Source organism: Sparus aurata, chromosome 7 (assembly GCF_900880675.1).
Source record: "Sparus aurata chromosome 7, fSpaAur1.1, whole genome shotgun sequence".
NCBI lineage: Eukaryota > Metazoa > Chordata > Actinopteri > Spariformes > Sparidae > Sparus > Sparus aurata.
Window position 1 is genome coordinate 22,455,685 of NC_044193.1, and position 17,859 is coordinate 22,473,543.

General features: G+C 40.6%; 2 protein-coding genes across 3 annotated transcripts; one reads left to right on the top strand and one right to left on the bottom strand.

Moving 5' to 3' along the window:
• Positions 1 to 382: 382 nt before the first annotated feature.
• On the bottom strand, positions 383 to 6,119 carry LOC115584318 (taste receptor type 1 member 1-like). The gene is made up of 6 exons (XM_030421657.1): positions 5,929 to 6,119; positions 5,468 to 5,792; positions 3,740 to 4,498; positions 3,108 to 3,326; positions 2,539 to 2,659; positions 383 to 1,443 (listed from the first exon to the last, which is right to left on the bottom strand). Exons 1-6 carry the CDS (start codon positions 6,117 to 6,119, stop codon positions 518 to 520), a joined length of 2,541 nt encoding a protein of 846 aa, XP_030277517.1. The 3' UTR covers positions 383 to 517.
• A 3,100-nt stretch (positions 6,120 to 9,219) lies between these two features.
• Positions 9,220 to 17,707, top strand: rprd1b (regulation of nuclear pre-mRNA domain containing 1B). 2 transcript variants are annotated; one of them, XM_030423955.1, is made up of 8 exons: positions 9,220 to 9,546; positions 9,711 to 9,933; positions 10,849 to 10,978; positions 11,274 to 11,407; positions 13,086 to 13,207; positions 13,375 to 13,501; positions 13,996 to 14,171; positions 15,139 to 17,707. In XM_030423955.1, exons 2-8 carry the CDS (start codon positions 9,783 to 9,785, stop codon positions 15,286 to 15,288), a joined length of 990 nt encoding a protein of 329 aa, XP_030279815.1. In that variant the 5' UTR covers positions 9,220 to 9,546; positions 9,711 to 9,782; the 3' UTR covers positions 15,289 to 17,707. The 2 variants fall into 2 exon arrangements, with proteins under 2 accessions (XP_030279815.1, XP_030279816.1); XM_030423956.1 differs by having other exon boundaries at positions 9,221 to 9,298.
• The last annotated feature ends 152 nt before the right edge of the window (positions 17,708 to 17,859 follow it).

Here is a 17,859-nt window from a genome sequence, read left to right on the forward strand (position 1 = left end):
AAAAGATCTGTTGTTTACATGCCATGTTTTTCATGCCTTACATGGTCATTTGTTACCATGTAAGGCATGCCATGGCTCTTTAGTGACAGCTAGTGTATGTGTGGGTCTGTGTGTGTGTGTGCGTATGTGTGGGGGTGGGAGGGTTGGGTTCTTTTGATTTTCTTTGTTTTTAATCTCTCTGAGGCACTTTGTGCTACTTTCTGTATGAAAAGTGACATACAAATAAAGATCGATTTGATTTGATTTGAGTTAAATTTCATCATTAATCCGTTGTGATAGCTCCAAGATGAGGTCAAATGAATTCTACAAACATCCAGACTCAGATGAAGTTTATTTAGACATTTAAAGACTCAAGGATCTAGACTGTTGAAGTGTCCTTGTACACTTTACTACTTACACTCAGCTATTAGATACATTTAAAAGTCAAGCTGAACCTGTCTTGTTCCTAATATTTCACCTGCTACACCTGCATCATTACACCTCAACTACTTCTCGTCAACTGACATAATCACAAGCTTCATTTCTGGCTCATGGTATACATCTGAATGCAATTCTGGAAATGGGCAGTTGTGTTCATTTCCGGCTTCAAGACAATGATATAAATTTTGGGCAGGAAGTAGCCCCAGAAGAAGGCCAGGACGCTGAAGAGTATGGCAAACACGTATGCAGCTATGGTGAAGGGGCCCCTGCTGATGAGGTAGAGAGTGAAGAAGCTCATCCAGGAGATCATGTACACCATGAGGCTGAAGGTGATACTCTTGGCCTCGTTGTAGTTGGCTGGTAGGTCTTTGCCCATGTAGCTGAAAGAGAAGCAGAGGATGCTGAGCAGTGCTACATAACCGAGCTCAATAGCTGAACCAGGTGAGAGGGTGTTACTGCACTCCAGCACAATGCTGTCGTGGTAGAAGTTGAGATCCTGGCTGGGCTTGGGAGGGTTGAGGGCCACACGGAACACAGATATAACCAAGAGGGTGGCAGACACAAGGAAAATGGTGATCTCTGGCCCACTTTTCTTGGCCCACTTGTCATAGGCTGGGGGCAGCTTGGACGCAAATTTAAAAATGCAGACGACCTGGAGGGAGCGCACAGTGATGCAGGCCAGGCACACTGTGAAGCTAAACATGAATAGTGGCTGCTTGAGGATGCAGGCCAGAGGCGACGGCTGGCCAAAATGGCACAAAGAGCTCATGGCAGCGGCAGTCAGGGCTGCCAGCATCAGGAGGCAGGTGCGGCCTCCGGCGGACTTGGCCACCGGCGTGTTCAGGTTGAGCAGGAGGATTACTGCAGAGCTGGAGGTCATGAGAAGACAGCTGGCCAGAAAGAAGAGCAGGGCGATGGCGAGGGGGTCGTCCCAGGCGAGCAGCAGGACGGACCTTTTCAGACACTGAACGCTGCTCGGGGGAGCCCACTCCTCTGACTGACACTGCTGGCATGTAGTGGGATCTGTGGAAGAGGAACAGTACAGAAAAAAGAGGAAAACAGGGATGTAAAAGCTGGGCTGGGTTTTTTGTTCAGGGTGATAGAGTTAAAATTTAAAGGGACAGTTCACCTCAAAATCAAAAACACATATTTTCCTCTACCTGTGGCACCATTTTTCCATCTAGATTGTTTTGGTGAGTTGATAAGTTTTGAGATATCAACTACAGAGATGTCTGCCTTCTCTACATATAACAGAAGAAGGTGGCAGTGAAATGTGCCAAAAAATAACATTTGAAAAACTGGACAGCAATGTCTCCTTCAGGAAGTCATGACCTGTGGATTATCTTCAGTAACCAGATCACTTTGAGTCCCACAAGGTGTGTAGCGTGGCATCTAGTTTCATTATTTTTAAAAGAAGGCTGACACCTCTCCAGCCAATATCTCTAAATCCCTGCAGCTCACACCAAAACAACGAGATGGACACATTTTTAGGGGTGGCTGTGGCTCAGGGGTAGAGCCATCTTCTTGCTATCCATAGGTTGGTAGTTCAATTCCCCTGGTCTGCATGTCGAGGTGTCCTTGGGCAAGATACTGATTCCCAAATTACTCCTTATGTTCTGGCTGGTACCTTGCAGCCACCGCCATCAGTATATGAATGTATACTGTTAGTCAGTGCTTGGACAAAAGCATCTACTAAATGTAAATAGCACTACAGCTAAAAGGAAAGACATTTATTTTAGATTTTTTTGAGTGAACTTTCCCTTTGACATTAGTGAGTGATCAAGGTGAAATGTTTTGGTCCAGAAATGGAAACACACAGCAGCGTGTTCTGGCCATTTGTCACATGATGTTAAGCACAGTGATCCCATTCAAGAAAGCGTTTAACGTCCCTTTGGTGCCTGAATCAGAAGATAGTGTGAGTATGTAGCACCACCTTCTGGTCGACTCCGCACACAACTGCTGGAAAATACTGCTGTGATTGGGGGGGGGTTTATGATTTCAACATATTTACAGGTTACAGCATATGATTCTCAATCTTTACAAATTCATTCTCTCTCTGTTTTGGTCTTTGAATATGTTTCTGGTGCTCTGGCTTGTCTCTGAGTGTCCTCATGTTACCGCTCAGATTAAGAAACGTAGCAGCAGGACAGGGCAGGCAGTCGAAGCAGCAAGTGTGTTGGCCTGTCAGCAGCTTCCTGTGTCCACTTGGGCAAGGCGGAGAGCAGATGGACTGTGGCACCTAGACACAAACAGCAGGGTATAAAAAGGATATACATAACTTTTACTTCATCAGATAATATCATTGAGATCAAAATCTCCAGACTCAGGAACAGAAATAAGATGAAAACAACAACAACAACATACTGAGCCATGCAAAACACAATCACATTCACTGTTTCTTTTAAAAAGGCAAAAAATTATGTGTTTAGATTTGTTCGAAGGGATGAGATGGTCAAGTTTTAATGTACTGTACTTCATCCGATGGTATGGTGCAAAGTCTTGGAGAGTTCAATATTTACATGCAGACCTTCAAGAATGACAAGTTACAAATCGACAGAATGACTGCACTGGGATTCAATAACAAATACCTCAACAACAATCTATTAAAATAGACATTTTTGGTTGCAATTTGAACTGAATTTAAAAACTACAACCACTCCATTTAAAAATACTTCAGAGGGTCTTACTTGACTTGACTCTCCTGTGTTGTGCCACTCGATTAGATCGACATTAATCATGAGCGAAATGGGATTCGGGCTGAAGGAGCCCACCTCTCTGACAGACCAGTTCGGCCCCCTCCAAATCCAGCAAACGATGTCATATCCGGTGGGCGGGTCACCGTTCGCATCGAAATAGACAGAGGTGTTTTGAAAAGTGAATTGCACCTGCTTGAGCCACGAGAGGAGCTGTGGTGGAGAGGGAGAAGGAACATCAGTGCAGTGACACAGAGAGTGGCTCTGGGGGATGCATCACTATACTTGGCAGGACCAGAGATATCACCTTTTTAATTCTATTGCACCTACATTACCCACAAAGCAGCTAAGCTACTTCGTGACATCACTGGTGACAATTTATCAGGTCACATGCGGCTTCTTCTGGAGACACAAAAGGCTTTCAGATATTTCTCCCACATATGCAGTGGTACTCACCTTCGCCTGTAAAACCTAACCCTAACATTTCTGGAGTTACCCTTTAATGTAGTGTTTCAGTCAAAGAAACACTTGAGCTGAGAGACACCACAAGAACTTCCTTGACAGAAAACATTTTGTGACTATTTCTCGAAGTTGCCTGATTCTGTTTCAGGATTCCATCTGCTCACCTCCCACGGATACACCCTCCTCCTCTGGCACTCTCCCGAGTCACAGCCGAGTGCCTGGTGCAGGGCATGAGCTAGAGCATACGTCGCCTTATAAACGTTGGCAGAGGAGGTGACGTCGTATTTCTCCAGAGGAAATCCCATCCTGGCGAGGTTGTACACGTCTGTGCTCTGTAAACAGTCATTGCCTGAGTTTGTGTTAACATTAGAGACATCCTGATCCATTGCATCCTCCAACACCTTCGCCTCAAACTCCTGAAAGCCAGATATGTTTGAATATTTGATGGACACTCCAAGCACAGTGCCGATGCTTTGGACCCCAGGTATGCTTGATATAAGAGAAGACGCTGACCAGTCCTCTGACCCGATCCATACCTTATCTGTCATCTTCTCCTCAATGACGAATGGGACTAGATTACTGAATTCTACCTTGTTGGAGAAGACCACAATGGTGTTTACTTTGGTCTTCAGCAAATTCTGCACGATGTTCCTCATGTTCTGTTTATTGTCATCTGAGTAAGCTGGGATGATTCCTTGGTAGGCGATGCAGATGCCGGAGTCTGGTGCCTGCGTGGTGAGGCTTTGCATTCCATCCAGGCCATAGGCATTGTCACTGCTTAATACGGCAACCCAGGTCCAGTTGAAATGAACCAGAAGCTGGATCATGGCTGCCACCTGGTTCTTGTCGCTGGGAATCGTGCGAAAAAAGGATGGATAGACGAACTTGTTGCTCAGCTTTTCATTCGATGATTCATAAGAGATCTAAATGAAAGAAAGAGCATGACATGAATGATTCTATATTGGATTTCATGTAGAACAGGTAATAATTCAAAGGCCATGATTAAAGGAAAAGTTCACCCAAATATGAAAATTCAGTCGTTATCCACTCACCCTCATGCTGTTGGAAAGTCGAAGGAAGTTTCGTAGTCCACAAATCATTTCCAGAGCTTCACAGCAAAACGGCATTGTTGCATTCTCATAAACTGGAGGAGATGGGGACTTGCTATGTCAAAAAGCAACCAAAAAAGCATCCCCTATGAAGTGGGTGCAAAAACATTTCTGGTTGCGTTTTTATGTTTTAAAAGAAGTCCCCATCTACTTCAACTGTTCAGGAAAATGCTGTAACGCAGTTCTGCTGTGAAGCTCCAGAAACTTTTTGAAACATGAGAAACTTCAATGGACTTTCCATCAGCATGAGGGTGAGAAGATAAGTACTGATTTTTTGTTTTTGGATGTGCTGTTCCTCCAAAAATGCACCCCGACTCTGGAACTCTCTCCCCCAGCCCATTCGTGACTCTCCATCACTTACCACATTTAAATCCCGCCTAAAAACCTACCTCTTCTCACAAGCCTACGATCTCCCCTACCCATAACTACATTCATTCCCGACCTCTCCCCCCGATCCCCCCCTCCTTCCACTCTCCTTACTCATCAGCCCCCCCATTGCTCTTCAATCCATCCCCCCACCTCTTAACTATTGTTGTACCTGTTTCTGTCTGTTAGTCTTTATCAGCATTATCTACTCCATGCCCACCACTGCTTTTGTCTCCCTGTCATGCTTTGTCTTTTGTTATCCTTGTTTGCTACTTGGTGTATTTCTGTGTCTACTACATGTGTGTCTGTGTATTACAAGTGTCTGCTATATCTCTGTAAGCGACTTTGGGTCCTTGCGCTATACAAATTAAATGAATTATTATTATTATTTATTATAAAAATTTGACGATATCTTACTTGTGGTATAAGATAGGACCCCAGTAGAACAGCGGGTGTGAGCGTTTTGCTGCTGCTGTCCGGCCCAATCAAAGCCAATCCTCTCTGACTGCTGTCAGTGAAGTTTGAATCTTTGTCTCTCTGTGTCCCAGATGTTAAGGGGCCCCAGTGCTCCAGCAAGTCCACTGCGGCCAGGACAGCAGCAGATTTCGAGCAGCCGTCGTAAATCTGATAGCCCAGCTTCACTCCTGGTAAAAGAGACTGTGGCCCGGTGCTGTTGTTGATCTCTTCCACAGCAAATCTCATGGCTTGCATCAGGTGATATCCGTGTTGGTTGGCTTTACCTCTGGAAAAGGTGGCATGTCACATAGTAAATAAATCTCCAGATTGTGAAAAATGTAAGATATTTGGGTTGATGTTATAGACAAACCACCAGTGAAATACACTAAATCAGTGGAGGTTTACTGTCCAACACAACTTACCGATTGCAATTAACCAAAGCAGGCAAACTACTAGTTGATTTCGGTTCGTAATGGAGAGGAAAGAGTCCAGCGAGGACGAAGTCGCCCTGCAGTTGCAACCCCTGACCCTGAGAGATGTAGTCCAGTTCCCCATTAGCCAAATGCAGCGTCAGCCAGCCCAAGGACAAGACCACGGCACCAAACACGTCCATGCTTCACCTCCACCTTACACAGGCTGCTGTGGCTGTCTGTTTACCAAAGTGTGGCTTGATGGAGGGAAGGATGAGTGGACCACTTTTGCATCTTTTCCGGGGAGTGTTGCTTGAGTGTATCTTATTTGCATGTCATATTTGTTTATGTGACTGTAGAGTTTCCATCCCATTGAAATGAAATGAATAAATATAATAAGCCATGAAAAGGAAGAACTGTTTTTTTTTGACTCAGTGCAGATCTCATAACCTTCAAAAGATACCAAGACTGACACTGAGTACAGCAACATTACAAACTATTAGGACCTTGTTTGACCAAAGGTCTCTCTTGTAACAGATTCTCTCATTTCAATGTTTTTTCAAAACATCAGTCACTCTATGGACAAACTAAATGTTTTACAAGCCAACAACATGAAACAGTTAATAACTTTTAAAATCATTTTGACGGCAGCAGACAGGTCCGACTTCTTGTTTAGTTAACATCACATTTTGATTTAAGGATTTGTTTTTTAAGAAATATTATTTCTCAGAAATACCAGTCAAGTTTTAAATGTTAACATGTACTTTACTTTTTTTTATGTTTAATGTGGCTTTAATGTTATAAGTCATAGCTGTGTTGTGCCGCTTAGTTAAAATGTCTGTCATGAGAAAGGTTTCTGCATGTGTGGCTGAATTTGCATTCTGGTTGATATGTGAGCATCATTTTTCTAAACACACCTGTTGTACCAACATACAATTTGCCTAATAGTAACCTGCTTCCAGGACCCAGACCCATTGTTTTGACAGGAATATTGTACATTTTGTCAGCCGCAGTATTATCAAGGCAAATAAACATGTACATTTGCAGGTCTGCACAAACACCAAGATTGGAGTGAAAATATTTGCATTGTGTGAGATTTCCCAATTTCAACAGAAAGAGTATCTAGTAGTGACCATTTATATTACTATGCAAGCTGATTTAAGTAATGCCTCATTTGTCTTTAAGTTATCATAACACAGTGGTGTATGACTGACAACAACAAATTCAAATAAATTACCTTTTTCACTGTTTACACTTGGACTGACATGACAAGAAATGCAGATGTGTAACCATTTAAATTAATAGAAGCTTCTCTGGATTTAATCGTTCCATTTTAGCATGTTAATCAGCAACACATTGACATTATTATTTACACTTATGCTTTCCAAGGTCAATTGTGGGTCTTTGGTCAGATTGAATGTCTGAAATGCAAAGCAGTATGTGCAGCAGAGATTATGTTTCTAGTTTGAGCAACATCTCTATTACTTCATAAGACTCCACACCCTTCTTCTTCTCTACTTTGGTTTGATTTCCTCAGTTCCTCTGCTTTCTTGGTGATACATTAAAAACTACAGACGACGATCGGACGATTGCTTGTTTGATTCCCCTGGTCTGCACGTCGAAGTGTCCTTGGGCAAGATACTGAACCTCAAACTGCTCCTGACGTGCTGGTCAGCAACTTGCATGGCAGCCAGCCACTGCCATCAGTGTAATCATAATAATAACTTTATTTATATAGCAGTTTTCAAAAACAAGTTACAAAGTGCTTTACAATAAAACAGATAATATAATCCAAACAAAGATATAACATATAAAATTATTTAAGTGTATGAATGTATGTATGAATAACTGTAAGTCACTTTGGACAAAAGCATCGGCTAAATGCCCTGAATGTAAATGTAACAAAAAGAATTATCTTAAGATCTTTGATGGTTAAATTGTGATGGGATTTATTATTTACTTTTCTTTGTTACTCTACTCTATCCCTTTCAGAAAAGCTCATCTATAGTTCCGGTTTTCAGGGTAAATAATGAAACATAATTCTTTATTTAGCTATAATAACAGGAGATTTCTTAGTCCTCCAGCTGTAGAGCGCTATTGTTAATCAAGAGAGTGGATCAGTATTTGATTCGTGTTCAGATAGTGCAGAAGTGCAATTATAATTTAGAATATTTCTACAATATGTTGATGAGGATTATTAAATAGCTGAAGAATCATAATGTTTAGTCATGATCAAATGTCTTAAGAGCAGTATCAATGTGTTGCTGACTGTTTTTACTCAATATATGTCAATCTCACAGTCAGAGAGCAATTACGGAATAATTGCATCACATTCAAAAACAATATGCAAGGAGCACTGCCGGGTGTCGAAAATGGTACTCTTAAGTTTGATACTACCATGTATCAATACCATGATTCTACTGGTTGCATCACCGTTTCAGTTTTATCAATCAGAAATATTTTAATGTTTCATTTGTATTTTTACAAGTTATAACTAGTTATTTCAATGAAATAATGTATTAATTACTTTGTTTATGAACAGCATTTTGGCACGGATGTTAAAAGTAATCAAATTTAACTTTAGATAAATCATTACAATGTAAAGTTTAATGATGTAGCAATTTTTTTTTTTTTAAATAAACTGTAAATAAAAAACAAGTTCTACCTATGACTTTGCCATACTGACACATCCAAGGATTATTTATTTACACTCAATGTTTTACAAAGAATATTAAAATATATATGTATTTGACAATAATACTGTAATATTAATCAAATAACAATGAATGAAAAGGAAATTATTACAAGTTGCAGTTGTTCAGAGGACTCACAAAATAAACCTAATACAGTTGTGTAAAAAGGTTTTGTTTTTTTTGGCCCTTCAGTTAAAGTCTAACACAATGTCAATAAGAGACAGTAGGGCGACCTTTGTAATATAATAATATAGTATTACAATATGTTTCTCATTGTGTATAAATGTGCAAAATGTTGTCTCAAAATACTGTGACATTTTCTTCATAAGGATTTGGGATTTTCAATAAAACACAAGGAGTTCAGTTATTAGTTGTGTCTCTCTCCAACATTGTAACAGAATTCCCAGTGGTTTCCTGTTTCAGAAATCATAAAACAAGTAATCATGAAGCATGTTGAGCAGTGCGACAGAATGCACATTAACTGCCAATTTATTGTGAGGTTTACATTTTATATTTGTTTCCCAGGATAAAGCATAGATTTGATCGATTTTAGTACATTGATGGATAAAGGGGATGATGCCTTTTTCAGCTTGCGTCACTACTCTGCGACGCACATGTTGAGGTGAAAGTGCAAGCTGCCATTTTTTCGAAGGAACCTTCCTGGCTAGTTAGACAAGCAAAGACAAACTGTGAGTTTCACCGCCAGCCTTGAGCAGTGTGGTTTCATCTATCGGCGCACTGAAGACATATTCTGCACGAATATTACAGGAGCTTCTTTGTTCTAATCCCGGGTCAGGGCGCCGGCTCAGCTCAGCTCAGGGCTGCACTGCCCTGCAGATAGCTGCTTAGCTCTGCTAGCTAACGTTAGCCGTGGCTGTAAACAAACACTACAGAAAGAGAAGAAACAGTCGCTGATAAACGAGTTCACACCGTGCAGGTAGGTTAAGTAGATTTAGCCAGTAGTCCAGTCTGATAAAGGGCTAGTATAACTTTAGACACAGTGTTAGTGGAGCAGGCGGGAGGAGGCAGTTTAGTGTTACATGTCTGTAAGTCAGCGACACAACTTCAGTTTTGATGACAGTGCGAGTTTCTCCAAACTAGGTCGGAGCTCAGTCGCTTTAGAGCGGGTCGGGGTCAGTCGGGTTCACAGGGGAAAAGCACACCTACACCGGCATGTCGTCCTTCTCTGAGTCGGCCCTGGAGAAGAAGCTGACGGAGCTGAGCAGCTCGCAGCAGAGCGTCCAGACTCTGTCCCTGTGGATCATCCACCACCGCAAACACTCAGCGCTCATCGTCAAAGTGTGGCACAGAGAGCTGAAGAAAGGTGAGAGCTGTCACCACTCACTGCTGCTGCAAACTGGTTTAATGTGCGTTACTGATTTTGTGCAATAACACGCGAAGCTTCATAGATGAGGGTAAGATGTCAATGTGCCATATATCTTGGATATCTGTTATAGATTGTACATAACATAACAATTCACTAAACAAACATTTTATACCTATTAATTTGTCATGAGCCTCCATACACAACGTCACCACACAGCATATCAGACAATACATAAAAAAACAAGTTATCAGGGTTAGTTCAGACGTGTGTGTATATATAGTATATAGTCATTCTCTGTTATTCCATATTGTAACGGTTCAGTGACTTGTTGGCATGGTAAGTGGTCAATTTTTCCCACTTCCTGTCAGAGATGTTGCCCTATATTCTTAGTTTGTTGGTCAGTTTTTCAATTGAATAGATAACTCAGACAAGTTATGGTCTCAAACTGTCCCGGAGAGAGGCTCTACTTGTTAAGGCTTTTTTGCTTGCTATAAGAATCATTTTTGCTAGATATCTACATCACAGAGAGAATCTCTCTATCTTTATGGCTTTAAATTATATTTCAAGCAAAAATGTCAAACCTTAAATGTAAAAATGTCCTGCTTTCTTTGTCATTAATGTTATTAAAAGATAAGTCTTTGTTTGAACTGTCCATTTGACACATTTTATGGAGTTAACTATTAAAAGAACCAGCGGACATATCATTACTAAACATAATCATTAGTTGCAGACATATTCACAATATCCAGATGTTACACAAAGCCAGGATTGTTGTACATGTGTGTCACTGCTAAATTGAAGAAAAGGAAGTACAATAAACAAATTCAGACTTCACTGATCATTGGTGATATAGTGTAAGAGTGAATTTCAGTTCTTAAATCTTGAAATATCTTGATTTTATGTTTTGTCCAGCTAAAAACACCAGGAAGCTGACGTTCCTATATCTGGCCAATGATGTCATCCAGAACAGCAAGAAGAAAGGACCTGAGTTCACAAAAGACTTTGAGACCGTCCTCGTGGACGCCTGCTCACACGTCGCCAGGTAGATATGATCTGACCACTGTATGCTACAGAAAACATTCAGTGTGTGTGGCCAGCATACTGCTAGAAGCTTTCTGAGAAATAGTTAAATAACTTAATATAGTCTGACAAAGAAATGTATGTATCCAGCTTCAAAATAAGCTAAGACAACTGGAACATTCTAAGGGTACATTTTAAATATTTGGTCCCATATTACCTACAGTGCAGTTGGCTGGAAAGAATGTGTTTTGAGCTGTAAAAATGATATTTTCAATTAATCCTTTCTTCTTCTACGATACTCCACTGTTCCCCTGCAGTGAGGGAGATGGCAACTGTAAGAAGCACATGGAGAGACTGCTAAACATCTGGAAGGAGAGGAGCCTCTACAGAGCCGACTTCATTCAACAACTCAAACTGGCCATTGAAGACTCAAACAGCCCCAGGCCTTCAGGTCAGATGACTGTTCATCACTGTTGATCTGGGCCCGTATTCACAAAGAATCTTAAGGCTAAAAGTAGCTCCTGACAGGCGAATTTAGGAGCAACTCCTAAAAATAATGGGCATGTCAGTCATAACTTTAGGACTCCTAATTTTTGAAAATAAGAGTTATTTACAAAACATTTTAGGCCTAAAAGTAGCACCTAAGTCAGGGAGACCTTAGAAGTAGTCCAGAGGACTCCTAACTTGCTAAGACCTCGTCACAGCTGAATGTTTTGGACATGCTAAATGACAGGGAATTATTAAAACGATGTCGGATGGACCCCGAAGGGATTTAAATTGTGGTTGAGTTGGTGAGGTACTCAATATCGTCCCCAACCAATTGAAACAATCCAATAACGCCGGAGTTAAAATGTAAACACTCCGGGGAAAATGCAGCTCTGCAACGCGGATAATTTAGGGATATCACAGCCATCAGTAAGCCGCTCTATCTACCAAACCATCAACACACTCTGTAGACCCCATATAATCCGTCAGTTTATCCGGTTTCCTATAGACAATTGCCAACAACAAAGAATCAAAGCCAAAATCATGGAAATTTCAGTTATACCCGGTGTGATCGGTGCCATTAAAATAATTGCACCTTCTCAGGATGAAGACGTCTTTGTCAATCGGAAAAAGTTGCATTCTATCAATACACAAATTGTCTTTGACGCACGTTACAATAAACTGGACATTGCTGTGAAATGACCTGGATCAACACACGATTCTCGAATTTTAATGGAGAGTGGTTTGACGCAGCTTTTTGAGCAAATGCCGCTTTTATTGACAATTCACGTTTTTCATTGCAATCTTCTAATTTTTATTTGGCCAAAGCATTTTTGTTTCATAAATACCTTTATTTATCCAATATCTTTTCATAGGCTTTCTCATGAGCTAGTAGGCAACTTCCTTATTTTCACTTCATGCATTGCGTGGCCTCAATGACTTTTCAATGGGCTGCCCTGTCACTCAACAACCAATCACCGCTGTCACTGCTTCTAAGTGCGTCCTTATAAAATGACGTCATCCATAGCAACAGAGAGTTACTTCTAGTTTAGGAGTTAACTGTTTTCATAACTAAAAGTAGGTCTCACAGGCTTTGTGAATTACTTTTAAGAAACGACTCCTACATAAAAACTTTTAGTCCGATTTAAGAATACTCCTAACGTTAAGATAACACATACATAATACATAGTATTTGTGTGTGATAATTAAAACCAGGAACATGAACCACCTGAAGTTGATACCGACTTTTTTTTTTTAATTAACTGCGGCTAATTTAATATTCAGACATATGGCATGAATTATGTTATAAATTCATCATTAATCTTTCAAAAATATCATTATAACTGTAATCAATGGTACTGATACTTGAGGTATCGGCTCACACGTAGTATTCTTATCTAAAAACCTTTTACATGGATCCATATCACATGTTATAGCTGAAAAATGCCGTATTAAGTATAAAGGACACTTTGACAGTATGAATGTTTGGTGTTGATTACTTCAATTAAGAATAGAGGAATGGTGACTCAGCAGCCATTTTACTATAACTTCACCTCTAAACTCAACTCTAAATTGCTTGGATTAACTACATAATTTAGTGATATTTTATAATCTGCGGGTGTTTTTCTGTTCCGCTTACTCAGTCGAAGAAAAGAAGCCTTTGAAAAGAAGCTATCAGAAGATCCAGGAAGAAGAAGACGATGAAGACGATGACTACAGAAGCCATAACTCCCCTCGCAACACAAGCGCCACTGCCACTCAACTGGTATGTTTCATTTGAATGGCATAAAATGGAGATTATTCCTTCACAATGAATATTTTTTCACCTTTTGTTCTGTCACATGCTCTCCTACCTGCTTGTTTCCACTGTTCTCATTAACTCTTGGTGACTTTCTACCTTTATTCCCTTTAAACACACTGTGACACACTCAGACAGAGGAGCTGGTGAAGGCCCTGCAGGACTTGGAGAATGCTGCATCGGGCGACGCAGCCGTTCGTCAGAAGATTGCCTCTTTGCCACAGGAAGTCCAGGACGTCTCCCTGCTGGAGAAAATCACTGGTAAGACCAGAGAGCTCTACTGTATTTTTTGTTGTCGTATTTTCGCTCATCATTGAAACATCTTCCAGCCTTTGATTTCTTTGTTATATTTTAAACTTCCTCTCATAGCCTTCTTGTTCTTTCAGAATTTCTGTATCATAGTGGGAGTGTCGTCATAACAACAGTAATGTGGTCCATCTAGGGAAATATCAAATAAGTCAAATAAGATAAGGAGAAATAAATAATAAATAGAATAATGCATACATTGAGAATAAAGTGCTGCCAGCAAATGTCTCTTCTGTCCACATTATAGTAACTGTTAAATATTATTTGTATATAAATTGTATAGGTACATGATAAAAAAAATTACATGTTGACCCATATAGGACAAAATAAAGAATGCTGAAGAAGAGAATATAGTATATACATAGAATAGTACAAAATGATTGATTGAATGCTGAGTTGAATGTCTTGCACATAAAGAAACTGAAAACACCACTTTTGCACAAATCTAGACAAGGATGCAGCAGACAAGCTGTCGAAGACGGTGGATGAAGCATGTTTGCTGTTGGCGGAGTACAATGGCCGACTGGCTGCAGAGCTGGAGGACCGGAGGCAGCTGGCTCGGATGCTGACTGAATACATCGGCAGCCAGAGGGAGGCGCTCATGGAGAGAGAGAAGAAGCTAGAGGCAAGTCAACAGCATACAGAGAAGTTTCAATCTGTTTCTCCTTCACTGATTAGTAATTAGTGTTAGGGTACCATTTTTTTTTTTTATCTCCTGAGTAACTGAAGAAAATGGACCACCTGAAGTTGATACCGATATTCTTTTTCTAGTAAATGTAAATTTAATACTCAGGGCAGAGACGCATGGCACGATTTATGTTGTGAATTCATGATCAATCTCACAATGGTAAAGAGTGAGTAAACATTCATTCATTCTATTGGATCAGAAAAGTTGATGGGGTGTGTTCTGGGCCGTCCCAGTCGTTGTGGAAATCTGTTCTGTAGTTCTTGATAAACCCTTCTGACAAATGAGCCAATGAACAGAAGGACACGACGGAAACATAATCTCCTTGGTGGAGGTTTTAACTCTCGTTATTACAGCTATTTACAATTTCTGTAGTTTTGGCCATAGTTCCTTTCTGTTATATCGTTGTACTCACCATTAATTGCTGACATCTGGATACATGGCAACGTCACAAAATAGAAGTCTGATGTGGCAAGACATACGAGCAGTCAGACAATCAGGCGAACAGTAAAAATCATAACCAGAAACTTTGTGTCCCTCACACGTTTATAGACCCACTTCTTGGTTCAACTTGGACCTACTGTATGTAATGTACCTGTCCTTTGAAAATGGAGATAATCAGATTTAGCTTGTTAACAACTTTCACTAATTGCGTATATTTATTGCTCATACGGTACATGTTTCCACAACAGCTGGGTGAGTGCAGCTGAGTGTATAGGTATGATGGACAAAACTATACAAGTAAGACCCAAACTGTAGTGCGCTGTAATTATCTTTTAAAGCCAAATTTCCAACATGCAAAAAGCTGTTGTCACAAGACATTTTGAAAGAATTTCTACTACTTTAATTTCTAAATAAGTTATTCATTTTTGCTCATACATTTGCTGTGTCATCTCCACCTTTGCAGGAGTACAAGCAGAAGCTGGCGAGGGTGACCCAGGTTAGGAAAGAGCTGAAGTCCCATATCCAGAGTCTCCCCGATCTGTCTCTCCTGCCCAACGTGACAGGGGGTCTGGCCCCACTCCCCTCGGCCGGAGACCTCTTCTCCACCGACTGAGATGTCTTCGCCCAGACGTACGGTCCCCCTGCCACTCCCCGCCCAAACCCTGCTCCATGTTTGATTCACAAAATACTTCTAGCTGTGCCTCCAGCCAGAGGACACACGTGGCGGGACCTGCAGGACAAGAAGGGACATCATACGGAAGGTTTGGTGAAATCCAAACACTCTGCAGAGGAGAACAGAGACTCTGTCATCCTGGATTTTTTCCAGCTCAATGGACAAGGATTCCACTCCACCAGCTTGGAACGAGTTTGTTTCCTGTTCGTTTTTATTTTATGTTTTAACGCTGGAAATGTCGGTGAGCTAAGAGGAGGGGTGGGCTAAAGAAGCAAAGCTTAGACGGACATAAATGTTGGTTGTCAGGACGTGTCAATCAAAGTGTCTTTGTGTGGTATATTTTGGATTCAGTGAGCATATGTGTGCCATCTGCTCTCACAATGCTCAGCGGTTGTGACTACACTGTGAAGAGAATGTACCGTTGATTAGTTTTATTTTTGGGGGGTTTCAGTTGGGGGCTTTTTATTGACACATAGTCTGATAGGTGGTTTTGAGGCATGTGTGTGTATAACTAGAGAAGACATCAGGTTGGATCCAGTGTATGTTACGTTTTGTTGCCTCATGAACGCTCGTGGTCGACAGCTGTCACTTGTCACACTCATTTCAGTTACACTTCAGAGAGACTGTTTAAACATATTTTATGGGGCAGTTGGATCGTCACAGTTTAAAGTCAGAAGAAGAGCAAGCATTTCTTTATTTAAAGAATAACACTTTGAGTCAGTGTGTCCTTTCGTTGTCATGTCTTTATTTTGACAGATCGCAAGGCTAATTATGTGTTCTAGACGAGGTTTGAGTTTAACAAAACCAATCCTGGAAGTTGGAGAATTTGAATCAAAACAGAGTTTGCTTTTCAATAAAAAAAAAATAACAATGTATGAAACTCATAAATTTGATATTTTATTAGAGGTCCAAAAAGGTGAGACAAATGTAAGTGTTGAAGACCATGACGTTTTAATGTGTGTAAAACTGGGAAATATGAAAACAGTGGAATACAAAGAGGAATAGATTAGATTAAGCCCTTTCTGATATTGACATGTATCACTACATGTGTTTTGGTATTTGGTCATTTGAAGCCATTTCTCAAGTATTAAAGGAGACATTTTATGCTCATTTTTCAGTTCTTAATTTGATTTTGTTACTACTAGAATAGATTTACATGATTTAATGGTCATAAAACCCGTCAGTTTTGTCATTCTGTCCAGTGCTGCCGCACTGTATTCACCCTCTGTCGGAAACTACTTGTCTCTTTTAAGGCCCCACTCGCAAATACCCAGTCTCCTCCAATGGATCAGCTCGCACATGCCTGAGCCAGCACTGCTAAAATCCTATCTTGTGTGTCAAACTAGACGCTAATCATAAGTTATGCAAATGTGCGACATGGTGATGTAGTGGGATGTCACGAGAGATGGGACTACTGACAAGGTGTTTTGTGTGGGAGAGAGGAGCTATTTGGTGCAGGCTTTGACCTTTTTAACTTTCAAGACCTTTCACATGCACAAGAACTTGTATAACACCGAGGTAAAGGGGAAGAAAAACTAAAAAGCACAATATGTCTCCTTTTAAAGAGAATTGCATTAAGCAATTAACAATTTTCTGTTCCCACAATGATATTATTAAGGATGATATTGTCCAGTCCTACCTCAGAGTAGATGTCCAGTGATAAAATATTTTTATTAAAAAGTAGCAGCAACAGATTGACATCTGCAGTCCCTTTTCCCAGGTTCCTTTTTTAAGATGAGCTGACGACCACATCGCAAATTCCATTACTGAGATGTCAAGGTCAAGAAGTGTGAGCTAGTCCCAGAATCATTATGGGTTCAACAGTAGGTTTTATGAACAGTTCGCTATCGAGGCCACAGCCGTTTGTTTTTTTTAAGTTGTCTGTATGCAGAAAGAAGAACTCATTTGGGAAGTTTTATGATCAAAGGTCAGAGATGTTTACTTGGATCATGGCTCCTGCAGCTGGGGTGTTTTCTAACGTTAAAGAAGATTACAGTTGCTGTAACTTTCCTGTTGATGCAACAAGCTCGGGTGAGAAATGCTGCTGCAAATCCTTTTCAGTACATGCGTTGGTGTCACGTGGCAAAATATCAGGCAAAAAACACGAATCACAGATTTTAATCTGTTCTTTACAGTCACTGAATACGACCACTGTATGCCAGGAAGGATTTCAGTAACATTTGCCCCAGGTGTGCTTCACTGTAGTTACTAGTTCTAGTTTTCTTACCTACTTGCTGTGTGGTATGTTTCTCTCTGCAGAGTCAAACTGTAGTGCCAGGACTCTTCCAGTAAGGGAAGTGTTTTTCTGTAATGAAAGTGATTCAGTGGATGCCAATAAACTGCAACCATTTGAACAAATACTGTATGTGTATCTTGCATGAATTTAAACACATCTACAACCACACTGTCACCTGGAATGATAAAGCTCATCGTCGAGTTAAGCCTTCACAGGCTTTTGTAATAATTGAGAATGATCAACTCAATGTGAAGCAGGAGAAGAAGGTGATCGAG

Coding starts and splice junctions, on each gene's coding strand:
- rprd1b (XM_030423955.1), top strand. CDS start 9,783: ATGTCGTCCTTCTCTGAGTCGGCCCTGGAGAAGAAGCTGACGGAGCTG. Junction 10,979..11,273: donor GCCTGCTCACACGTCGCCAG/GTAGATATGATC, acceptor GTTCCCCTGCAG/TGAGGGAGATGGCAACTGTA. Junction 13,502..13,995: donor CCTGCTGGAGAAAATCACTG/GTAAGACCAGAG, acceptor GCACAAATCTAG/ACAAGGATGCAGCAGACAAG.
- LOC115584318 (XM_030421657.1), bottom strand. CDS start 6,119: ATGGACGTGTTTGGTGCCGTGGTCTTGTCCTTGGGCTGGCTGACGCTG. Junction 4,499..5,467: donor GGTCCTATCTTATACCACAA/GTAAGATATCGT, acceptor TCTTTCATTTAG/ATCTCTTATGAATCATCGAA. Junction 3,327..3,739: donor GGAGGGTGTATCCGTGGGAG/GTGAGCAGATGG, acceptor TCTCCACCACAG/CTCCTCTCGTGGCTCAAGCA.